The sequence below is a fragment of the Chelonia mydas genome, chromosome 3, assembly GCF_015237465.2.
Source record: "Chelonia mydas isolate rCheMyd1 chromosome 3, rCheMyd1.pri.v2, whole genome shotgun sequence".
Taxonomy (NCBI): domain Eukaryota; kingdom Metazoa; phylum Chordata; order Testudines; family Cheloniidae; genus Chelonia; species Chelonia mydas.
This window is the reverse complement of record NC_057851.1, coordinates 4,048,972-4,069,995: the sequence shown is the minus strand read 5'-3', so window position 1 is coordinate 4,069,995 and position 21,024 is coordinate 4,048,972. Positions and strand designations below refer to the sequence as shown.

Here is a 21,024-nt window from a genome sequence, read left to right as displayed (position 1 = left end):
GTGGGGGGGCGTCACAGGGGGGTCCCACCACGCGGAAGCAGTCACAGCCTCCTTTCTCCGGCCAATAACCTCACCCCCCCCCCCCCGCTCCCTCCATAAAAGCCGCTGGGGAGGGGGGCGGGGGAGACCCGCCCGCCGCCCGGACGCCACGGGGATGGGCGCGCCGGCCTTACCGATGGTGGTGATGACGGTGATGGCGAAGTAGAAGGAGCCGGCGAACTTCCACTGCACGCCGGCCTTGTGGGGCTTGAGCTTGAGCACCACCCACTCCAGCTCCCTGTACCCGTCGCTGCTCAGGTTGTATTTGCCCCGCAGCTCCAGCTGCTTCTCCTCCAGCCGCCGCCGCTCCGAGGTCTCCTGCTCCGACTCCAGGGCGTCGAAGACGGCGGCGCCCACCAGCAGGTAGGTGAAGGTGCAGATGATGAGGGCCAAGGTCCGCACGTTCTGCCGCTTCATGCTGCGGCCGGGGCGCGGCGGGCGGCCGGCGGCGGCGCCCGGGCGGAGGGCGAGGGTCCGGCGGCGGCGGCGGCGGCTGGAGCGGGGCTGGCCTGGGTCATGGCTGCGCCGAGGCACCCCGCGAGCAGCGGCGCTGGGGCCCGGGCTGCGCTCGCCGCCGACTGGCGCGGGGTGGGCGGGCGCCGCGGGGAGCTGTTCGTTCAGCACCACCCCCAGGAGAGCCCGCTCGCCCCGCCGCGGCGCCCCGGCCGGCCATATAAGGGCAGGGGCACACGCGGGGAGACACGCGGAGCGGGGAGAGGCTCACACACACGCGGGGCGGGGAGAGACGCACACACACACACACCGAGCCGGGAGAGACACACACACACGGAGCCGGGAGAGACACACACACACACGGAGCCGGGAGAGACACACACACACACACACAGAGCCGGGAGAGAGAGACACACACACGGACACACACGGGGCGGGGAGAGACACGCACACACACACACACGGAGCCGGGAGAGACACGCATACACGCGGGGCGGGGAGAGACACGCACAGAGAGCAGGGAGAGACACACAGACACACACGGAGCTGGGAGAGAGACACACACACGCGGGGCGGGGAGAGACACGCGCACACACACACACGGAGCCGGGAGAGACACACACAGAGTGGGGAGAGACACACAGACACACACGGAGCCGGGAGAGACACACACACACACGGGGCGGGGAGAGACACGCACACACACACACCGAGCCGGGAGAGACACACAGAGAGAGCAGGGAGAGACACACAGACACACACAGGGCGGGGAGACACACACAGACACACACGGGGCGGGGATACACACAAACACACACACACACACAGAGCCGGGAGAGACACACACATACACACACGGAGCCGGGAGAGACACACACAGAGAGCAGGGAGAGACACACAGACACACACAAAGCCGGGAGAGACACACACACACACGGACACACACGGGGCGGGGAGACACACACGGAGCCAGGAGAGACACACACAGAGCGGGGAGAGACACACACACAGAGACACACACGGGGCGGGGAGACACACACACGGAGCCGGGAGAGACACACACAGAGTGGGGAGAGACACACAGACAAACACGGGGCGGGAAGACACACACACATACACAGACGGAGCCGGGAGACACACACACACACACACACACACGGGGCGGGGAGACACACACACAGAGCCGGGAGAGAGACACACACACACGGACACACACGGGGTGGGGAGACACACACACACGGAGCTAGGAGAGACACACACACATGGGGCGGGGAGACACACACACACACGCAGACACAGAGCAGGAAGAGACACACACACACACAGAGCGGGGAGAGACACACACAGGAACACATACAGAGAGCGGGGAGAGACACACACACGGAGCGGGAGGAGACGCACATGGACACACACACACAGGGAGCCGGGAGAGACACACACAGAGCAGGGAGAGAGACACACAGAGCCGGGAGAGACAAACACACAAACACACACAGAGAGTAGGGAGAGACACAGACACACTTGGAGCCGGGAGACACACACACACGGAGCAGAGAGGAGAGAGACACACACACACATACACAGTAGGGAGATCACACACACCTCCAGAGACATACATACACACACACACACACAAACACAGAGTGGGGAGAGACACACACAGAGCAGGGAGATCACACATAGAGCGGGGAGATCACACAGACACACACACACACGGAGCAGGGAGACACACACACAGACACACACACACAGAGTGGGGAGATTACACACACACACATAGGGAGAGACACACACAGAGCAGGGAGATCACACACACACAAGGAGGTGGAGATCACACACAGAGAAGGACACACGGGGAAATCACACACAGAGAGCAGGGAGACACACACAAAGTGGGGCGATCACACACACACAGGGAGGGGGAGCTCACACACACGGGGGAGCTCACACATACACAAAGAGGGGGAGTTCACACATGGGGGGAGATCACACACATACAAGGACACACACAGGGGGTGGGTAGAGGGGGATGCCAAGGGAGACAGCTGAGTGTCTATTACATGCATCTAACATCCCAGCCCCCTCCCACCCCCCCCACCCCCCCACTGCCTCTGGCCTGTGTCTGGTGTGGGGCCACGGCTGCCACTAGTCACAGAGACCCCCAGGGGAGTCTGACTCCAGTCAAAGTGCAGCCACCGGGCTCAGGGGCTCGGCCCACCGAACGCTTCCTTGGTGGCTGAAAGCAGGCAGGGCAGGGAGAGCCAGAGAGCTGGCCAGAGAATGGGGTGAGGGCAGCGGGAGCTGCTCTGGGGAGGGGCCTGGCAGGGATCCCGGCAGGAGGATCCGGCTCTTTGTAACACTCTGGGTGCCAGGGCAGATTTGGTTTTGAAGCAGTTTGATTCCTGGGCTCTGGCCGGGAAGCTTTGGGTCAGAGTCACTAAAGCAGCAGGGGTGGGAGGAAGGCTGGGCTAGCACACAGGGCACTGGCTTGGAGATCTGGGCTGTTTCTGGCTCAGCCACAGACTGTCCTTTTTGGGGGGGGGGGGGCGCGGTATCTGTGCCTCAGTTTCCCATCTGTAAAATGGTGATAATGCCTTGCGGGGTATTGTCAGGATACATACATTAAAGACAGTAGGGGGCTCCGATACTACGGTAATGGGGCCAGACAAGCACCTACATGGATAGAAAACTGGAATGCATCCAATGAAGTGAGCTGTAGCTCACGAAAGCTTATGCTCAAATAAATTTGTTAGTCTCTAAGGTGCCACAAGTCCTCCTGTTCTTTTTGGAATCATATGGTTTTCCAGCAGCTTAAGTGAGCGTAAAAGCAGGTCCCCAGTCCTCTCTCACGCTAAGCTCCCACTGACTTGAATGGGATTTTTGTAAGAGAGAGGGCTGCTGGGCTGGGCTCTTTTCACACCCCCTCCGGAGCAGGTCTATCATGTTGCACACAGTTCCTGAACTGGTGCAAATCAGTTTGGCTCTCTCGACTCTTGCAGTCAGCCTATGTCTAGCTGACCCCCCGTTCTCGGCAGTGCATCATTCTACTAGCACGGACCAGGCTACAGACTGTAAATTCTTCGGGACTCTACATGCCTTTCTGATCTGTTTCGTATACAGCACCACGCACATTGTCATTGGCAAGCAAACAACAATCATTTATGCCTGTTTAGACTGGAAATGGGCACATCTTGCAAAGTCCAGAACCAGATCAGGATCTGAAATCTCCCAGAGTGTGATGGGCATTTATGATAGGTGGATCTGGTAGCAGTACCTGTAATTACGGTTGTTCAACTCTTCCCATCTTAACACCTTGTGTTGCTTATAATTTTGCCAAACTTTAGCTGGGCTGAAATTTGCCAGGCTGGGTGCATGCCTCGGACTGAAGTTTGGGGGAATTTTTCAGCCGAAATGGATCAGCTGTGTCTGAGAACAAGGGCAGCAACACAACGGGCGAGTGTGCCATTTAAAAAAAACGGACCAGCCACCTTTTCTTTAAAATGCGGTAGCACCCACCTCCTTTGGAGCCGGGACTTGAAATTTGGCCTTGGTGTCAGGAACATGCCTTTTGCTATCCCTGTGAAAATCCACCAAAATCAGAGCAACCTAAACCTTCGAAAAATTGCAAGTTCACACACGCTCGGTGGAGACGTCTTAGAATTTCACGGCTACCATCTCTGATGATTCTGTTTTCACTGAGCACGCTCCATCCTCCCACAGCCCTAGTGCTGAGGGCACTGTGCATGTACCATCCCCATAGGGTGACTGAGCGTGATCCAGCCCCGGAGCTCGCTCTCCTGTGCTCCCAGGCCCCCACCCCGCCCCGCTCCGCTCCCTGGTGTCCACGCGGTGTGGAGGTGGAAGCCACCTGAGCCGAATGCAGAGAGGAAAAGAGCCAGCCAAGAGGTGGGAGGGAAAGGAGTAGATGGGACAAGGGGCCTGGTGAGAGTGGAACGGGGGAAGGAAAAGCCATGGTCTGGGGTGGAGACTGGAACTTGCAGGGCAAAGAGACTGGGACTAGGGATGGAGGCTAAGACTGGAAGCTGGGGTGGGGAGGGGACTGGGAATCAGTTGGTAGTGTAGGAAACGGAGATCAGATCCCTGAGGAGAGGCGGCCGGGGGGGGGCACCTTAATTCTGGCCTTTCCCAACTTTTGAGTGCTTGACTTTGCAACCTGAATGTTCCTTTACTGGGGGGGGGGGGGGGGGTTGTGTGTCATTGATCTATATACATAGCTGGGTTTAAGACAGCTACGGTGTTGGTGTCTCTTCACCATAATACAGATGAGCTGATCGGTATTCTCGACAACATCGCATGATCTGAAATGAAAACATCTTTGTTAAAACTGGAAGGAACGTTATTAGCAGCCAAACATCGGGGACAAGAAAAGGATAAATTACAGATAGTGGGCTTAAGCACATAGGTAATCAGCTGCCAACGCCAGAAATCTATTACAATTGTACAGCCTGCAGATAGCGGTACTTTAAATACCTGAACATGTGCAAATCAGGACAGCGTTGTCACCCACAGAGTCCAAAGTCTGTGGCAATATTGGGACTGGAACCTAGGAGTCCTGGCTCCTACGGTTCTGCTCCACTCATCGGGCGACTCCACTCACAGACAAGCAGCTCCCTTTTAAACCCGCATTTAGACATTGCTTGAACATGGTTTGAATGCAAATAATGCCGAATGTGAAAATTCCCCTGAACAGATGCGACCAGGGCTCATGGGGATGGAAAAGCAGGAGAATGATTTAACGCCACTGTCGCTCCTGGACCAGAACAGGGCACCAACAGGTATGCTACATGGTCACGGTAAATTAACCGTGAGCTGTCCCTCCTCGGGGAGCTTCCCTGGCCCACAGAGGGAACAATTAGCGTTTACATCTCACTTTAAAAAAATCGATGTATTTTTCGACATGTAAAATCCACTCGTTTGACAGGCTCCAGGCATGCATGGCCAGCTTCCCAGCTGGCATAGAGCAGCGTAGCAGCAAGCGCTGCTGATTTACCCCAGCTGGGGATCTGGCACCGGAACCAAATCAGCCAGAGTGGATTCCCCGCCCTGAAGCAGCCGCAGAGCTCCCCGGCAGCCAGCCACCTCGCTGCCCTTAGGGGTCAAGTCCTAGAGCCAGACCCTGATCTCATGTACACTGGCGTAAATAGGCAGCAACTTCACTGACTCCCATGTGAGTGAGCTCAGAGCCTAGCTGAGGGGCCCCTGAGCCTCCTGGTCCTGATGTGTGGGGGCTGTCAGCCATAGCTCCTCCACTGAGCCTGCCTGTCTCAACAGCACACAGCTGAGCAGCCTGGCACAGAGGCATGAAGAGTTGCCCAGCATGGACCAAGGCGAATGCCCTGTGGGTGGGATTTGCCCCCACTCAGTGCCAAGGGGGTGACTGGCACACAGCAAGGGCCAGCACTGCAGAATGCCCCATAGGCAGTGTCACCCTCAGCGCTGCCTTAGGGTTACCGCATTCTGAGACGTACAGAAATCCAGGCTGGAGACTTACCAAACTCCTCCCGTGTCTGGAGGAAGCCAGATCCATCCCCAGACATCTGGAGTCCTGGACCGACACAACGCCCTGGTTTGCTTCCACGCCATCCCACTTTGATCTAGAGCATATCTTTTAGCACGTCCTCCAGCTGTGAGCTGACAGGGCCGGTGGTGGAGAACATACCCCCCCCCATCACCGCCCCCACATACTGAGCTGTTCCAAAGGTTAATCACCCTCATGGTTAAACATTCGCACCTTATTCCCCACCTTAATTCATCGGGCTTTGGCTGCCAGCCACTGAAGATTATCAATCACTATTGCTAGCCTAGCCCGCTCTTGCTAAGGAAATGCTGAGTGAATGCATTACTGCAGTGACCCAGGAGCTCTGAGCTGTCGCCATGCGGCACACTGCAATCGCTCAGAGCTTCCCCATTGCCAGCGGGGATCGGATCCAGGTCCTCTTGCTCCAAAAGCCCATGCTGCTGCCACCCGCTTGCACGATAGGAGAATCTCCCCCAAGCTGCTGCTAGTACAGGAGCTATGACACACAGGTGAGGAATTATGGCACTTCTGCATGGCCACCAGACTCCTGACATCAAGGGATCGAGGAAACAAGCCCCCGTTAGCACTAATAAGGGCTATGTATACTTGAGGAAGTGAGCCACGGATGTACCTGTTACAGCCTGAGCGGCTCATTGAAACTGTGAAATTCGGCAACAATTGACTATTAATATTTAATAAATCTGAATGTAACAGAAAGGGATTCTCCCCAGCTTCTAGCTGTCTCAGTGAGCTCCCTGGCCATCCAGCTACTGACTCTGGGGGGCAGCAGAAGAGGCCTGTTACGATCAGGGCTGCATTACAGGTGTCTGCCTGCGCTGTGTCTGGCTGAGTTGAAATTTGCCCCTATAGAGCGGGTTCCTCACGAGCCTAATTAATCAGACATTTTAGCATGGCTAAATGTAATGCAAACGAATATGGGTTTTAATGCAGCTAAATGTAAACGTGTACATCTGGGAACAAAGACTGCAGGCCACACTTACAGGGTGGGGGACTCGATCCTGAGCAGCAGGGACTCTGACAAAAATTTGCAGGTCATGGTGGATAATCAGCCAAAGATGAGCTCCCTGTGGGCTAATGCGATCCTGGGATGTATAAACAGGGGAATCTGGAGTAACAGCAGAGAGGTTATTTGACCTCTCTATTTGGCCTTGGTGCAACCCTGCTGGAGTCCTGGGTCCAGTTCTGGTGCCCACAATTGAAGAAGGATGTTGATAAATTGGAGAGGGGCCAGAGAAGAGCCATGACGATGTTTAAAGGATTAGAAACCTGCCTTGTCGTGACAGAGTCAAGGAGCTTTAGCTTAACAAAGGGTACATCTGCACAGCAAACAAACCCCCATGGCCGTGAGTCTCAGAGCCGGGGTCGACTGACTCAGACTTGCAAGGCTCATGCTGCAGGGCTAAACTGGCAGTGGAGACATTCGGGGTCCAAGACCCGCCCCCTTCGCTGGGTTTCATAGCTCAGGCTCCAAGCCCAAGCCCAATGAGCTAAGCTGCTCTTTTCAGCCCCGCAGTGGGAGCCTAAGTCAGTTGACCACCCTATTTTGAGGACTCAGTCTGGGCTTGTGTGATGCACACAGAGCTCAGGTGAGCAAGGGGTAAGTTATACCCCAGGAGAAAAAGCCGACCTGCTGCAATAACATGATGCTAAATGTTCCAGCCTGTAGAAGCCAGTGACGGGGGGCCCAGGTCTAACCTGATCTGCGCCAGTGCAAGATACCTGCCCCCTGCCGTGGCAGCTGGAAAGAGCTGGCTGTTTGCAAAGTGGTTACAAGCAGCGCAAGGCAGAATGGATGAAGGGCAGCTCGCAGCAAACAGCTGGCCCCTGTCTGCTCAAATGCTCCAAACGGATTTGTCAGGGCGCAGCCTGTTGTGTCCCTAGGGAGACGATGGGGCTGCACCCCTTCCTCTAGCCATGCAGCGAGCACCCCGATCAGCAGGATCAAAGGAACCAAGGTGCTTTGCAGCAAGGGAAATGGCTGTTTGGGGGTTGCCTGCTCTCCCTAGCAGGTCCCATGCTTTGCTCCCAGCCCTGTCACTGGGGGGCACCTTGTCCTGCCCTCCGCATGCCTGCTGGGACCCTCAGTATCCCTGGGCTTGCAAGTCTCAGGCAGAGCAGAAGAGAGGATTCTCCTAGGCTAGTCCAAGGTGATGCCCAGGGCTGGCCTGAGGGGTATGCAGCCCTGGCCAGGGCTGGGAACCTCTGAACTAACCTGTCTGAGGCCCAGCTGCTCCCTCCCAACCAGGGCCTCTGCCTTTTGGGAGGTGATACCCTGCATCCACCCCGCCTCTCCCGCACTGCTTAGCAACGGCGCAGGGTGCCGGAGCATCTAGTGCCGGCTCCAGTCACTGCCGCGCTCCCATCAAACAGCAAAGACAGCCCCCACCTCAGAGCGCTGCCCCGTGGGTCGCCAGGCCGGCCCAGTGCGGGCCCCACTGTCCATCGGAGCCTGCTGAGGACGTTTGTGGGCATAACTCACGCACCAAGGGCAAGAGGCGGGAGTGTGAGCAGGGGCAGGCTCCCGTGGGGCATGCCCAGATTTAACGCTCGCCTTCTCACTCCCTCCGGTTCGGACCTTTCCTCTGCCCCCCACCCCCCCTCACAGCCCCTCGCTGAGTGAGTCACACCAGCTCAGAGTCAGTGGGCCAGACTGGGTCGGGCCGTGGAAGGGGCAGAGCTAGGCCCTGCACAAGGGGTCTGAGGCGCTGTGGGGCTGGAGGCTGCTGGCTGAGGAAGCCGATGTCTGTTGCCCCCAACTTAGCCTCCCCTCTGAATCCGGTCCTTTGGCTGCAACTCTTCAAGTCCCACGGCAGCGATACAAACCCAGCGCCGGGGGCTGGGGAATGGGAACAGGGTGGACGGCCTCGGGGCTGCTCTCAGTCACTCCGGGAGCTCTGCAAGCGCGACAAGCCAAGGATCTAGCCGGTCGAGCCGACGGCTAAGTGGCTGTTGGATGGATGTGGGACTGAGCCCCACACCTGGACAAGCCCATGTAAATGTACAGCTCTGGGCACGTTGCTTTGGTTATCAAGGGTGGGCCATTGAGTCAGTGGGTTTGAATCCCGGCTCCAGCACTAACCTCAGGTGAGTTTCTGGGTCTCTTCTCGCCGGATGGTGAATGCGTCGGGAAAAGCACCATCTCTGATTGTGTATCTGGGCAGGCCCTTGTGCACCGGGGCCCTGATCTCAGCTGGGGCCTTTACCTCACTGTCGTAAGACCCATTGCAAAGCCCAAAGTCCTCACCTGGTTCCTGCTTTGCCAAAACCATCACGGCATGAATGGGAGTTTTGCCCAGGCGAGGACTGAGTGAAAGCTGTGGTACGTGGCCCCCAACTGTTCCTTTGGCAGGAGAGAGCGTGGCGTGCCAGGCCGAGATTGGGTCCCTCTCTGGGGGAATAACCAGCTGCTCCCTGGTCAGGGTGTGGGGATGATCTTGGGACGGAGGCTGAGTCCCCAGCAAGGTGGTTAAGCCGCCCATTGCTGTTCACTCTGGAGCTCGCCTGAGAGCAGGTTTTGGCCCCATGCAGCTCTGTTTTTGCTTACCACAAACACCTTGCTGTTTGCCAGACGGTGCCGGGCAGCGTTACAGAACACAAAGCAACACAATCTGTCCCTGCCAGCTGCCACCACCCCCACCGCCGCGGCTCTCCGGCTGGCTTAGGAACAAGCAGCCAGGAGCTCAAACCACAGCCTGGGGTCCTCTGCTCAGCAAAACTCTCATTGAGTTCAGTGGGAATCTCTGCTCGGAAAATACGTGGGCCTGACGCTCAGTTACCCTGCTACGCTGGCAAGAGGGGCAGGCTGGGAGATGGCTTTAAGCCACCCGGAGGCAGTGTGGCCTAGTGGATAGTGGGTTATCTACAAATCTATGTGGGAAAACGGTCTCCTCTGTCCCGGGGACAGGGGAAACCATTTCCCCCATAGATTAGTAGATAATAAAGCCAGAAGGGATGACTTTGATCATTTAGTGTGAACCAGGGCCATAGGGCTGCCCTGGAATTAATTCCAGTTTGAACCAGAGCAGATATTTTAGAAAAAAAACATCCAGTCTTTATTTTAAAAGTTTCAGGGATGGAGGATCCATCATGGCCCTTGGTAAATTACTCCAATGGTTAATTACCCTCCCTGTTAAATATTTGCCCCTTATTTTAAGAGCAGCCATAGAGGGTCAGACCAAGGGTCCATCTAGCCCAGTATCCTGTTTTCTGACAAAAAGAACAGGAGGACTTGTGGCACCTTAGAGACTAACCAATTTATTTGAGCATAAGCTTTCGTGAGCTACAGCTCACTTCATCGGATGCATGCAGTGGAAAATACAGTGGGGAGATTTATATCCACTTGAATAGCTCACCTTAAGTGATCACTCTCCTTACAGTGTGTATGGTAACACCCATTGTTTCATGTTCTCTGTGTATATAAATCTCCCCACTGTATTTTCCACTGAATGCATCCGATGAAGTGAGCTATAGCTCACGAAAGCTTATGCTCAAATAAATTGGTTAGTCTCTAAGGTGCCACAAGTCCTCCTTTTCTTTATGCGAATACAGACGAACATGGCTGCTATTCTGAAACCTGTTTTCTGACAGTGGCCAATGCCAGGTGCCCCAGAGGGAATGAACAGGGAAATTATCAAGTGATTCATCCCGTCGCTCATTCCCAGCTTCCGGCAAACAGAGGCTAGGGGCACCCCATCTCTGCCCATCCTGGCTAATTTTCAGTCTGAATTTGTCTAGCTTCAACTTCCAGCCATTTGATCTTGTTTGATCTTTGTCTGCTAGATTGAACAGCCCTACATTATCTAGTGTTTGTAGGTACAGATAAACTGTGATCAAGCCATCACTCAACCTTCTTCATGTAAAGCTAAAAGGATTGAGCTCCATGGGTCTGTCACTATAAGGCAGGTTTCTAATCCTTTAATCATTCTCATAGTTCTTCTCTGACCCCGCTCCAATTTATCAACATCCTTCTTGACGGGTGGGCACTGGCACTGGACACGGGATTCCAGCAGTGGTCGCATCACTGCCAAAAACAGAGGTCAAATAACCACCCTCCTGGGATCTATTCCCACCTCTGCTGCTGGGTGACCTTCAGCAAGTCACATCGCTTCCCATGCCTCAGTTTTCCTATTTGTAAATTGGCAGTAATGATACCAACCTACCTTTGAGATCTACAGATGAAAAGTGCTATATAAAAGCCAGGTATTATTATTAGTCATCCTGGCTGTCTCTGTACTCTAGAACAATGCAAGACCCTGCCCAGCCCCTGGTGTAATTTAGAGCAACCTCACAGCTGCTCTAACATACACTCTGCCTCTCACAGCCACTGGGAAGCAGAGAACAGCTGCAGTGCAGCGCATGCTGGTCATGTCCTGGATCTGCTCCGTAAATCGAGGGGCATGCATGGCAAGGGCACTCTCTGCCATCATCTATTGGTGAACTGAAGGGAGAGACAGAAAGACTCAGACCTTGTTTGCGTGTTTCAAAGGCACCGTCCCAGTGTGGACCTTCTGGTTAGGTTTTGTGTAAGCACTGGGATCACCCAATGCTATTCTCCGTAGAGTGTGACAATGGGGGGCTAGAGACCTGGAGCTGCGGGCCCTTCACCTGGCAGTCCCTGGAGCTAAAATCACCAGTGCTGGGTTACAGGGTGGAGCCTATTGACCAGACCTGGCGTCATGGTGAGGGGCAGCAGCGTGGTGAGGGACAGGACAGAGGTGGCAGCCAGGGGCTGTTCATGGAAACCACCCAACAGGCCCCATGAGTGCAGTGGGAGGAGTGGGGTGTTAAAAGGATATTTGTCCATCAGACATTCACACCAGCAGCTGGGGAAACTGAGGCAAAGGGGGAGTCACTGGCGGATTTATTGGTGCTGAGTTTTCCCAAGTTAGGGAATTGTTCCTTTCCCCCTTACCAAAGTGTCATTGTTTCCTGGCCAGACTCGGTGCTCGTGGCAGGGGGGAAGCGCTACCCCCAGGAGAGGTGTCTAGGTCTTGCCCCGGTTTCTGGGCTGGGGCTCGAACCAGTGTGCTTGCAATATTCAAGGGGATCCCCTAGAGATTTGAACCCGGCCCTTGCTGCTGCCAACAACACTGGGCAGAAGGAATGCATCTAGACCTGGGGTCCACCTCCCTGCTCCCGTGGGCTAAGGCAGAGGCCCCTGTGCCAGGCTGGGGTTAGGGGCACGTGTGGGGGACACACTTCCCGGCCAGCTGAGCCTGCCATGGGGAGAGGGATCAGGCCGCTCCCGTGCGATCGTCATCGGCCCTGTAACAGCATTAAACCCACTCCCGGCCCGGCCTTAAGCTCCTCGCTGCCCATCTGTCACAGCCCTGCCAGGAGCAGGCTGGCGCTCTGTGCAGAGTGAAGCGGGCTGGGGTGGTGCCGATGGCAAAGACACCTGGCCGGGACCGCAGCCCGTCTCAGGGAGCCTAGGGAGGGGCTGGTAGCGGCTCCATGGCAACGGGTGCCCTCGAAGCAGCTCCAAAAATCCCGGTTTCTCACTTTAAGGATTGGATCTCCCCTCCCCATGCCCTGCTGGGTCCGGGGACAGGGGCTTTGAGCCGCCTCAATGCCCTTCTGCCGGCAGCCCGAGACTGACTTCGCCACATGGCGCAAATCAGGGCCACCTGCCGGCTGCTCTACCTTGTGCCAGGCTGCCGGAGGCCTGGGGGGAAGGGGAGGCTGGGGGGAGCCATCCGGGGCACAACGGGGAACGGGGGTTCGTGGCCACTTGCATTTTCTACCATGTGTTTTTCCCTCCCTAGCGGAGGCAGAGAAACCATTGAAAGAGGAGACAGAGCAGCCGTGAGCTCCCATTCCGCTCCCATTCCAGCTCCACCACTGTTTACACGGAAGCAGGAGCAGCCGTTCCCCTTGGCTGCTGCAATCTACTAGGAGACGCGAGTCGTTCTGTTGGCTACAGCCATTCCCCAGCACCGCTTCTTTGCTCCTCCGGCTCTGCCCTGCACCGAGCCCGTGGGCAGCCAGTGGAGGTGACTGGGCAGTGGCGGGAGGAGGTCTGGGTGGGGGTCACTGGGGACAGATGGAGGATTGGGGGGGCAAGGCCCAGTGCTGCAGCTTGTGCATCAGGCAGCAGCGCCGCAGGGAGCCCACGTGGCGGCATAGGGGGATGTGGAGGTGCAGGGAGAGGGGCTGGGCTGGGGGGCTGAGTGGGGCAGGAATGGGCATGTGGGAGGGGACGATGCTGAGCCGTGAGCTTTGGGAGGGAGTGGGGGAGAAGGGCGGGGTGGGATGGAGTATTTTGGGGCCGCACGGGCTATGAATGGGGGGCAATGGGAGACTGAGGGGAAGCTCTGCTGGGAGCCAGGGCTGGGGGCTCTTCGAGGGCATGGGGAGGGCCATGCTGATCAGTGATGTTCACGGCCAAGTGAATAATGACCAGGGTCCATGCAGGTACGTAGCCAAACACCTGGGGCCAGAGGCAACGCGTAACTGCTGATGGACAATTTCAAGGTTCTGTGGGCGAAACTCCCCGCAAAAAAAGAAATAAAAATATAAACCCTAGTAGAAATCTGGGGTTGGGGGGCACGAGACCCTGCTTGCCCCCGCCATCACCTCTGCCTGGGAAACCCCCCCACCCCCGGTTGTTAGTTTAGAGAAAACCCAAGGGGCCAGATTCAGCTCTGAGCCACAGCAAAGTGCATCCGAAGTTAGCCACCGCCTTGGAGGGAATCGCGACTGATTTACACCACTGCTACTTAGAGCAGAATTGGGCCAAGGAAACCAACAGCTAAGGCTGCCTCCGCACCCAGAGACCATGCTGGCCAACCCCACTTCCAGCCACCCCCGGCTCCCTGGCACGCCCCGCACATACCCAGCCACCTCTGCAGGAAGCCACGCGGCCAAGTGGCTGTCCCATTTAATGCATAAACCGGACAGCTCTGACAATGCTGTGTGAGGGTCACTGCAAATGCTGGGAGAGGTGCATTCGTCCCTGCAGAGCCGCCAAGTCTCCATCAGGGTCTGTCTCAGTTGGACCCGCTGAGTGGCACTCACGGGGTGACGCAGGAGAACTGAAGGCTCAGAGGAGGAACGTCTTCAGGGTGCCAGACCCCAGGGTCTCTCTCTTCCTCCAGCGTGAGCCACGCGGCTTCACTGCCTCCTTAGATGGGACCTCTGGGCCTTCGGCACCCCTGCTTCACCCCGGGAACTCCTCTTTACGTGGCCCATTGAGGCTGTGTCTGCTCCTGTTCGTTACCTGGCACGCAGCCCAGGCCATGCATTGGGTAGCCAGAGAACTGAAGGCTAAAGCCTTGTCTGGGCTGGTGACCCAGACCCAGCCAAGCTGCAGGGAAGCTTCGTCTCTCCATCCCTCTGACCTCCGACCTTGGCCACATGCGAGCCCTGACTCCTTCCAGCAGCCAGCGCTTCTCCCCCACCTCCCGCCTTCCCAGTCCTGGGGACAGTGCTCGGCTTCCTGCAGAGAGGTGGAGCAATCTGTGGCCATTGGTTGCTTGGTGATTGGATCTGCCCTCGTCTTCATGGATTCTCCATTGCTCTGGGGTCGGCCTCAGCTGGCCTTTTCCAGTGACCCACGCAGTCCCAGACAGCCAAGCTACATTCACACCTGTCTTAGCCTGCCCTGAAACCAAGCGGTCCTTTCCCATCCCACTGGGTAACAATGCAGCATATAGGGGAAACTGAGGCACACATAGCCCTCATAAAAATATTACCCAAAATTCCCACTTCTCCACAGCTTTAATCTAGCAGTTGAGACTGCTCATTTGAGTGTGAGCCACACGAATAACATCGAGCGCTTATATAGCACTTTACACCCATAGAGCTCAAAGCGCTCTACAAAGGAGGTCAGCATCACTATCCCCATTTTGCCGATGGGGAAACTGAGGCACAGAGTGGTGAAGTCACTTGCCTGAGCTCACCCAGCAGGCCAGGGGCTGAGTCAGGGATAGAACCCAGGTCTCCTGAGTCCCAGTCTAGAGCTCCTTTGGGATAGAATGCCCTGATAAACATAAGGCAAGTAAGATCCTATTCTTATTGCAGGGCACTAAAGCTGAGCGAACAGCTGGAGCTGATGGCGATTTCTTATCGTCTGAGCACAGTGGTGTAACGTTACTGGAGGTCACAAGGTAACGATAGAACAGACACTGTTACTTCTCTGAATGTATAGGCAGCTAGATCTTGGAGAGATGCTTATTGTCAGCTGTGGTGCAGTTCGGATGAGAAGCTAAGCATTATCACCAGCAGCCAGCTTGGCCCAGATTCTCAAAAGTATGCAGATGGCAGATGCTAGGAGTAAGTCACCTAAATATCTTCTGCCTTGGTCTCTCTCTCTCTCAGACTGAAATAATTTCATAGATGTATCTTCTGCAATGAAACAAGGAAATTAACCATCCCAAATGTCAGAACCAGGTCTGATATTTTGAACAGACACTGCCTGCATTTCATTTAGTTCTCTCTCCATCTAGGTCCTCAGCGTATTGAGATCGACAGGTTTCTTCGGATGCTTCCTCCCACAGAGGGCCCATGGTCAGGGTGGGTCAGGACGCAGGTGTTTAGGATCCTGCTCCGCACGGCACAAGGCAGCACGACCCCACAGGCAGAGTTATGGTGCTGGGCAGGCCGCCCTCAGGCTCTGCTGTGTTCTGCTGTGTTGTCATCCACGTAATGAATGGCCAGTACTGGGCCCCCGGGAAGTGTCAGCCCAGTGCGCTGAGCAAGTCCAGCCCTGTGTGTGCGGGGCAAAGGGTCTCTTCACAGGCGAAAGAAAAGCCTGAGGGGGCTTTGACACCATCCAGCCAGGCTTCTGCATGACGACACATCTCAGCTCTGACCCGCCGCCCCCTGCGATCCCAGTGCTGGGCTTCCCCCGCCCCCTACAGTTCTGCCGACGCCCCCCGATCCCAACCCACAGCCCCCTGCTATCCCAGTGCTGGGCTTCCCCTGCCCCCTACAGCTCTGCCGACATCCCACAATCCCGACCCACAGCCCCCTGCTATCCCAGTCCTGGGCTTCCTCCGCCCCCTACAGCTCTGCCGACGCCCCCCAATCCCGACCCACAGCCCCCCTGCTGGCCCAGTCCTGGGCTTCCCCTGCCCACTACAGCTCTGCCAACACCCCCCAGTCCTGACCCACAGCCCCCTGCTATCCCAGTCCTGGGCTTCCCTCGCCCCCTACAGCTCTGCCGACGCCCCCCGATCCCGACCCACAGCCCCCTGCTATCCCAGTCTTGGGCTTCCCCCGCCCCCTACAGCTCTGCCGACGCCCCCCAATCCTGACCCACAGCCCCTGCTATCCCAGTGCTGGGCTTCCCCCGCCCCCTACAGCTCTGCCAATGCCCCCCAATCCTGACCCACAGCCCCCCTGCTAGCCCAGTCCTGGGCTTCCCCTGCCCACTACAGCTCTGCCAACGCCCCCCAGTTCTGACCCACAGCCCCCTGCTATCCCAGTCCTGGGCTTCCCCTGCACCCTACAGCTTTGCCGATGCCCCCCAATCCCGACCCACAGCCCCCTGCTATCCCAGTCTTGGGCTTCCCCCGACCCTTACAGCTCTGGCAATGGCCCCCAATCCCGACCCACAGCCCCCTGCTATCCCAGTGCTGGGCTTCCCCCGCCCCCTACAGCTCTGCCGATGCCCCCCGATCCCAACCCACAGCCCCCTGCTATCCCAGTCCTGGGCTTCCCCTGCCCCCTACAGCTCTGCCAATGCCCCCCAATCCTGACCCATAGCCCCCTGCTATCCCAGTCCTGAGCTTCCCCCACCCCCTACAGCTCTGCCGATGCCCCCCAGTCCTGACCCACAGCCCCCTGCTAGCCCAGTCCTGGGCTTCACCCGCCCCCTACAGCTCTGCCAATGTCTCCCCTTTCCTCCCTGGTGGCACCGGCTGAGGCCTTAGGACTTGCAGAAGCCCTCAGTGCAATCAGGGGACCCAGCTGGGGGAGGGATAGCTCAGTGGTTTGAGCATTGGCCTGCTAAACCCAGGGTTGTGAGTTCAATCCTTGAGGGGGCCATTTAGGGATCTGGGGCAAAAATTGGGGATTGGTCCTGCTTTGAGCAGGGGGTTGGACTAGATGACCTCCTGAGGTCCCTTCCAACCCTGATAGTCTATGATTCTATGACAGTAGCAGTAACGGTGCGGGATGGGTAGATGGCAGCTGATCTGGATTACATGTTGCAGGGCTGGGGGCTCCCTGCTCCTGTTGCTATCTGAGAGGAGGCTGCAGTCCAGGGCAGAGCAAGGGGGAAACGGTGACCCCCCCGGCAGCCCTCGAAGGGAACGGAGAGAGGAATTCCAGTATGTGCCTCCCCGCCGGACACCAGCATGGGGCTGCTCCGGTCTGAGCCTGACCCTGCCACTGAGTCACTGTGTGGCTGCAACCATCTTGGGCCTCAGTTTACCCAGCTGTAAAACCTATCTCCCGGGGCACCACGATAGCTCCCTGCTCGGTCCTCGCTCAGTCAAAATGCCCAGCAGTGTCCATGGGCCCCTGTCAGAGAGTGGAGCACTGAGCTGGTGAGTCAGCATTTTGGGTTAAGGTGAGCAAGGAGCAGGGACGTTGACTCAGCAAAATCTCCTGCCGGCGTTTTCGCCAGGTGCCGTCCCCTGATCTCCGGCTGATGCTCCAAACGGGTGGGACAGAAGAGACAGGGGCTCGTTCAGCCACTGAGGTGTTCATGCAGGCTCAGGGTTGGAGGGGTTCACTCAGGCGGAAGGACACAAGCGAGGGTTTCAGCCCATGAACCATGAACCACATGGTTCAGCCCATGAACCACAACTCGCACTGGACATGACTAGGCAATGCCATGCTCATTACCGAGGGCCACGCTGATTAGCAACGAGCAAGACTCATTAACGATGCTTATCCCCATCCATTGCATCCCGACAGATGCCAAAGTGCTTTTCGCCACAAACAGGCAGAAATCCATTTGCCCGCCCCTGGAAATGCAGCCACCTCTGGGGAGAAGCGCGGCAGCTGTTTAACTGCACGCAGGAACAGTTCAGGAATGGAAGTGAAGAAGACTCCTGTGTCCAGCTGAAACTGCAGGTGCAGCGTAGGGTGGCAGAATGCAACTGGTCACCGTGGAATTAAGCCGAGACACTGGGGCTAACGCACCACTGCTCTGAGGAAATGGGCCGTGGGGTTTTTAATGAGCACGAGTGGTGAGGACCGCGGCCGTACCCCCCTCAAGTGGGGAGCAGGTGTTTAGAGTAACAGTCCCTGAGGCACCAGGACGTGTGCAGAAATGCAAGAAGAGTGTACAGCAGGAATGCCCAGGTTAGTTTGTGCCATTTTTAACACACCCACACGGACTGCAGTTGTGAGCTGCTTGTGCGATTTCTAGCCCAGAGAATGCCAAGGCTGGGGCATGGGTAGGGGGGCGACTTGTAGCCCATAGAGGTAGCTTTGCCTTTTATTGTTCTTAGCAGTAACACAAGGAACCTACAGGCCTGTATTCTGCAAGTTGGCAGAAGTCAAGTAGCCCATGACTCTTGGAATATATCAGATGGCCCCCTAGTTACCCTCGATTTTGCTCAAGAGAGTGAGTTGGTAATCCATCTCATGTCATCCAAATCGCACTCCAAACACAGGGCGCTAAGGCACATGGCTCCAGCTGTTCAAAGGGAATTAGGTGTCTATATATTGTCGAGGATCTGAGCCCTGGTGCTTTTAAAGGGACCGCAGATTTTGGACCTCTCAGTGCCCATCTTAAGATTTCTGAGCATCCGTAACCCCCGCTAACTTGGTTTGAAATCGTTGGCTCTGGGCACCTGGGAAAAATCAAACCCCAAGTGTCTCAGGTTGGGCTCCCAAAATTAGCAGCCCCGTTTATTGTTATGTGTAGCCCAGTCGCACCAACCAGTCACAGGCCCCCATTGTTCTGGGCGCTGCACAGACGCATCGTGAGAGACACTCGCTGTCCTGGGAAAGTCATGGTCTACACAGACAATGGGTAGGAGGGGAAACGGGTACAGAGCGGGAAGGTGACTGGCCAAGGTCGCGTAAGAGATCATGGCAGAGGCAGGAACAGAACCCGGTGCTACTGAGCACCAGTCCAGGGCCCCAGCCACTGGGCAACATGGACTCTTTGATGCACGCCCCTTTTCCAAGCATTTGCCGAGCAGCAATTGCAAGGCAGCCATCGCCTCACAGGACTGGCAGAAGGACAGGGCAGTGCAGGAGTGGCGCTCCGTGCCCCCAGGGACAGCGCAGAGGGGGGAGCTCTGATGATGCCCAGGGTACCGAAAAGAGACCAGAGCATCCAGAGGGGGCTGTGGGCAACAGTTTCGCTTCTTAGGCCTCAGGGAGCTTTCTGCCATCTGGGGAAAGTTCATTTGAGCACAGCTTCCTCTGGGGCTGGTCCGAACCTGTGGAACGAACTTCGCCAGGAACTAAAAACAGTCCTGACCTCCCCACCTTCCGCTCCGAGCCCCAGACGCCATCAATCACACACAGAATGGAGCAGCCAGAAAATCAAGACAAAATGCAAGAGCTCCAAAGAACCCCCTATGGCGTTATATGGTTAAAATATGACCATGCAGATCATGGTTGCTACCACTGTTATACCCTCACAACAAATCTTGTTCAAAGTGTGTCAAGTAAGGTGCCAATGGGAAAGTTATGATTTGCTGAATATGATTATCCTATTGGTATGCATGCATCATTTGTATATCTAAAGTTATGGATATTGGCTCTATACCTGTATTTCAAATGTGTTTGCTTCTGGCTAACACCCACGAGGTATTTAGCCAGCACAGTGTGAAGGGACTATTCAAGTTGCATGGCCCATCAAAGAACACTTCACTCGCACTGGGCCACGGAAGACGCCTATCCACGCCCGATGAGCTGTGGACATTCTAGCTAGAATATGGCTATGACTCAGCGAAGCATGCAAGAACATGTGACTAGTCCATGTGACCCCAAACTCCATCTTGTTACCTGTAATTTTCCACAAGCTAGAACAATGGGTTTCCCTCTACAGGGCAGAAGATATAAAAGGCCCTGGAAACACCTCCATTTTGCCTCTTTCCTGCTCTGATCTCTGGATTATGGATTTATACTAATGGGAGCATTCTAACCAAGGGACTGAGGACCTTCCAAATCATTTGTAAGCAACCAGAGACTGAGCAAGCCAGAGTTTATTTAATCACTGCTTCAAGCCTGATCCAAGAACTTTGCAATTATTGTGTGTATTTGATTCCTTTAACCACTTTAAACTCTCACCTTTCTTTCTTTTTATAAATAAACCTCTAGTTATTAGATACTAAAGGATTGGCAACAGTGTGATTATTGGGTAAGATCTGAGTTATATATTGACCTGGCTTTGTGGCTGGTCCTTTGGGATCAGAAGAACCCTTTGGTTGATTAAATTGGTTTTAAATAACCACTCCTCATTAAGTCTAGTGTCTGGGTGTTGAATCCAGGACTGGAATACCTAAGCAGGGTGCATTTCTGATTTCTTGTTAGCCAGTGTGGTGAGACAGAAGTTGACATTTCTTGCTGGTTGGGTATCTCTTATAGAAGAATAACCACCAGTTTTGGGGTGTGTCTGCCCTATTTCTCAGCAGCTTGGGGACAGAAGAGGGGCAAGATAGAACCGCACAGGACAAGTGTCAGTCACGTCACTCAGGGCACGGCAGGAAGGCACCCAGACACCACACTGATGAGGACAGGATAGCAATGGGTTGGAACAGAGCAGAGCAGATCTTAGCGTTGTCACAAAGAAAGATGGGGCAGCATTTGGATCTGGCTTGGGGGGCGGCACACGAGAGGGTGGAGGCAAGGATTTGCCAGGCTCCCAGCCAGCAAGGGAAGGGGAGGGGTTCAGTGTGGGCCAGGCTGACAGAGACGGCAGGGAGACAGGCCAGGCGGTGGGTCTGGCTGGAGGGAGAGGAGTCCGCAGGGGAGAGCAAGTTGGAGAGTCGGTCACCCATGTGACGATGGCGGGTGGAGAAGGGGAGTCGAGAGAGACGCCAAGGAAACACAGTTCAATG

General features: G+C 56.0%; 1 protein-coding gene and 1 long non-coding RNA gene across 2 annotated transcripts in view; one reads left to right on the top strand and one right to left on the bottom strand.

Moving 5' to 3' along the window:
• KCNK3 (potassium two pore domain channel subfamily K member 3) overlaps positions 1-745 on the bottom strand; it is an 87,492-nt gene extending 86,747 nt beyond the window's left edge. The window contains exon 1 of the mRNA XM_037893749.2: positions 174-745. Within this exon, the coding sequence (XP_037749677.1) occupies positions 174-456 (283 nt within the window). The 5' untranslated portion in view covers positions 457-745. The remainder of the gene's footprint in view (positions 1-173) is intronic.
• Positions 271-15,942, top strand: LOC122464883. The gene is made up of 5 exons (XR_006289284.1): positions 271-402; positions 5,204-5,288; positions 12,817-13,044; positions 15,074-15,159; positions 15,499-15,942. It is a non-coding gene; the product is annotated as an uncharacterized LOC122464883 (long non-coding RNA).
• The last annotated feature ends 5,082 nt before the right edge of the window (positions 15,943-21,024 follow it).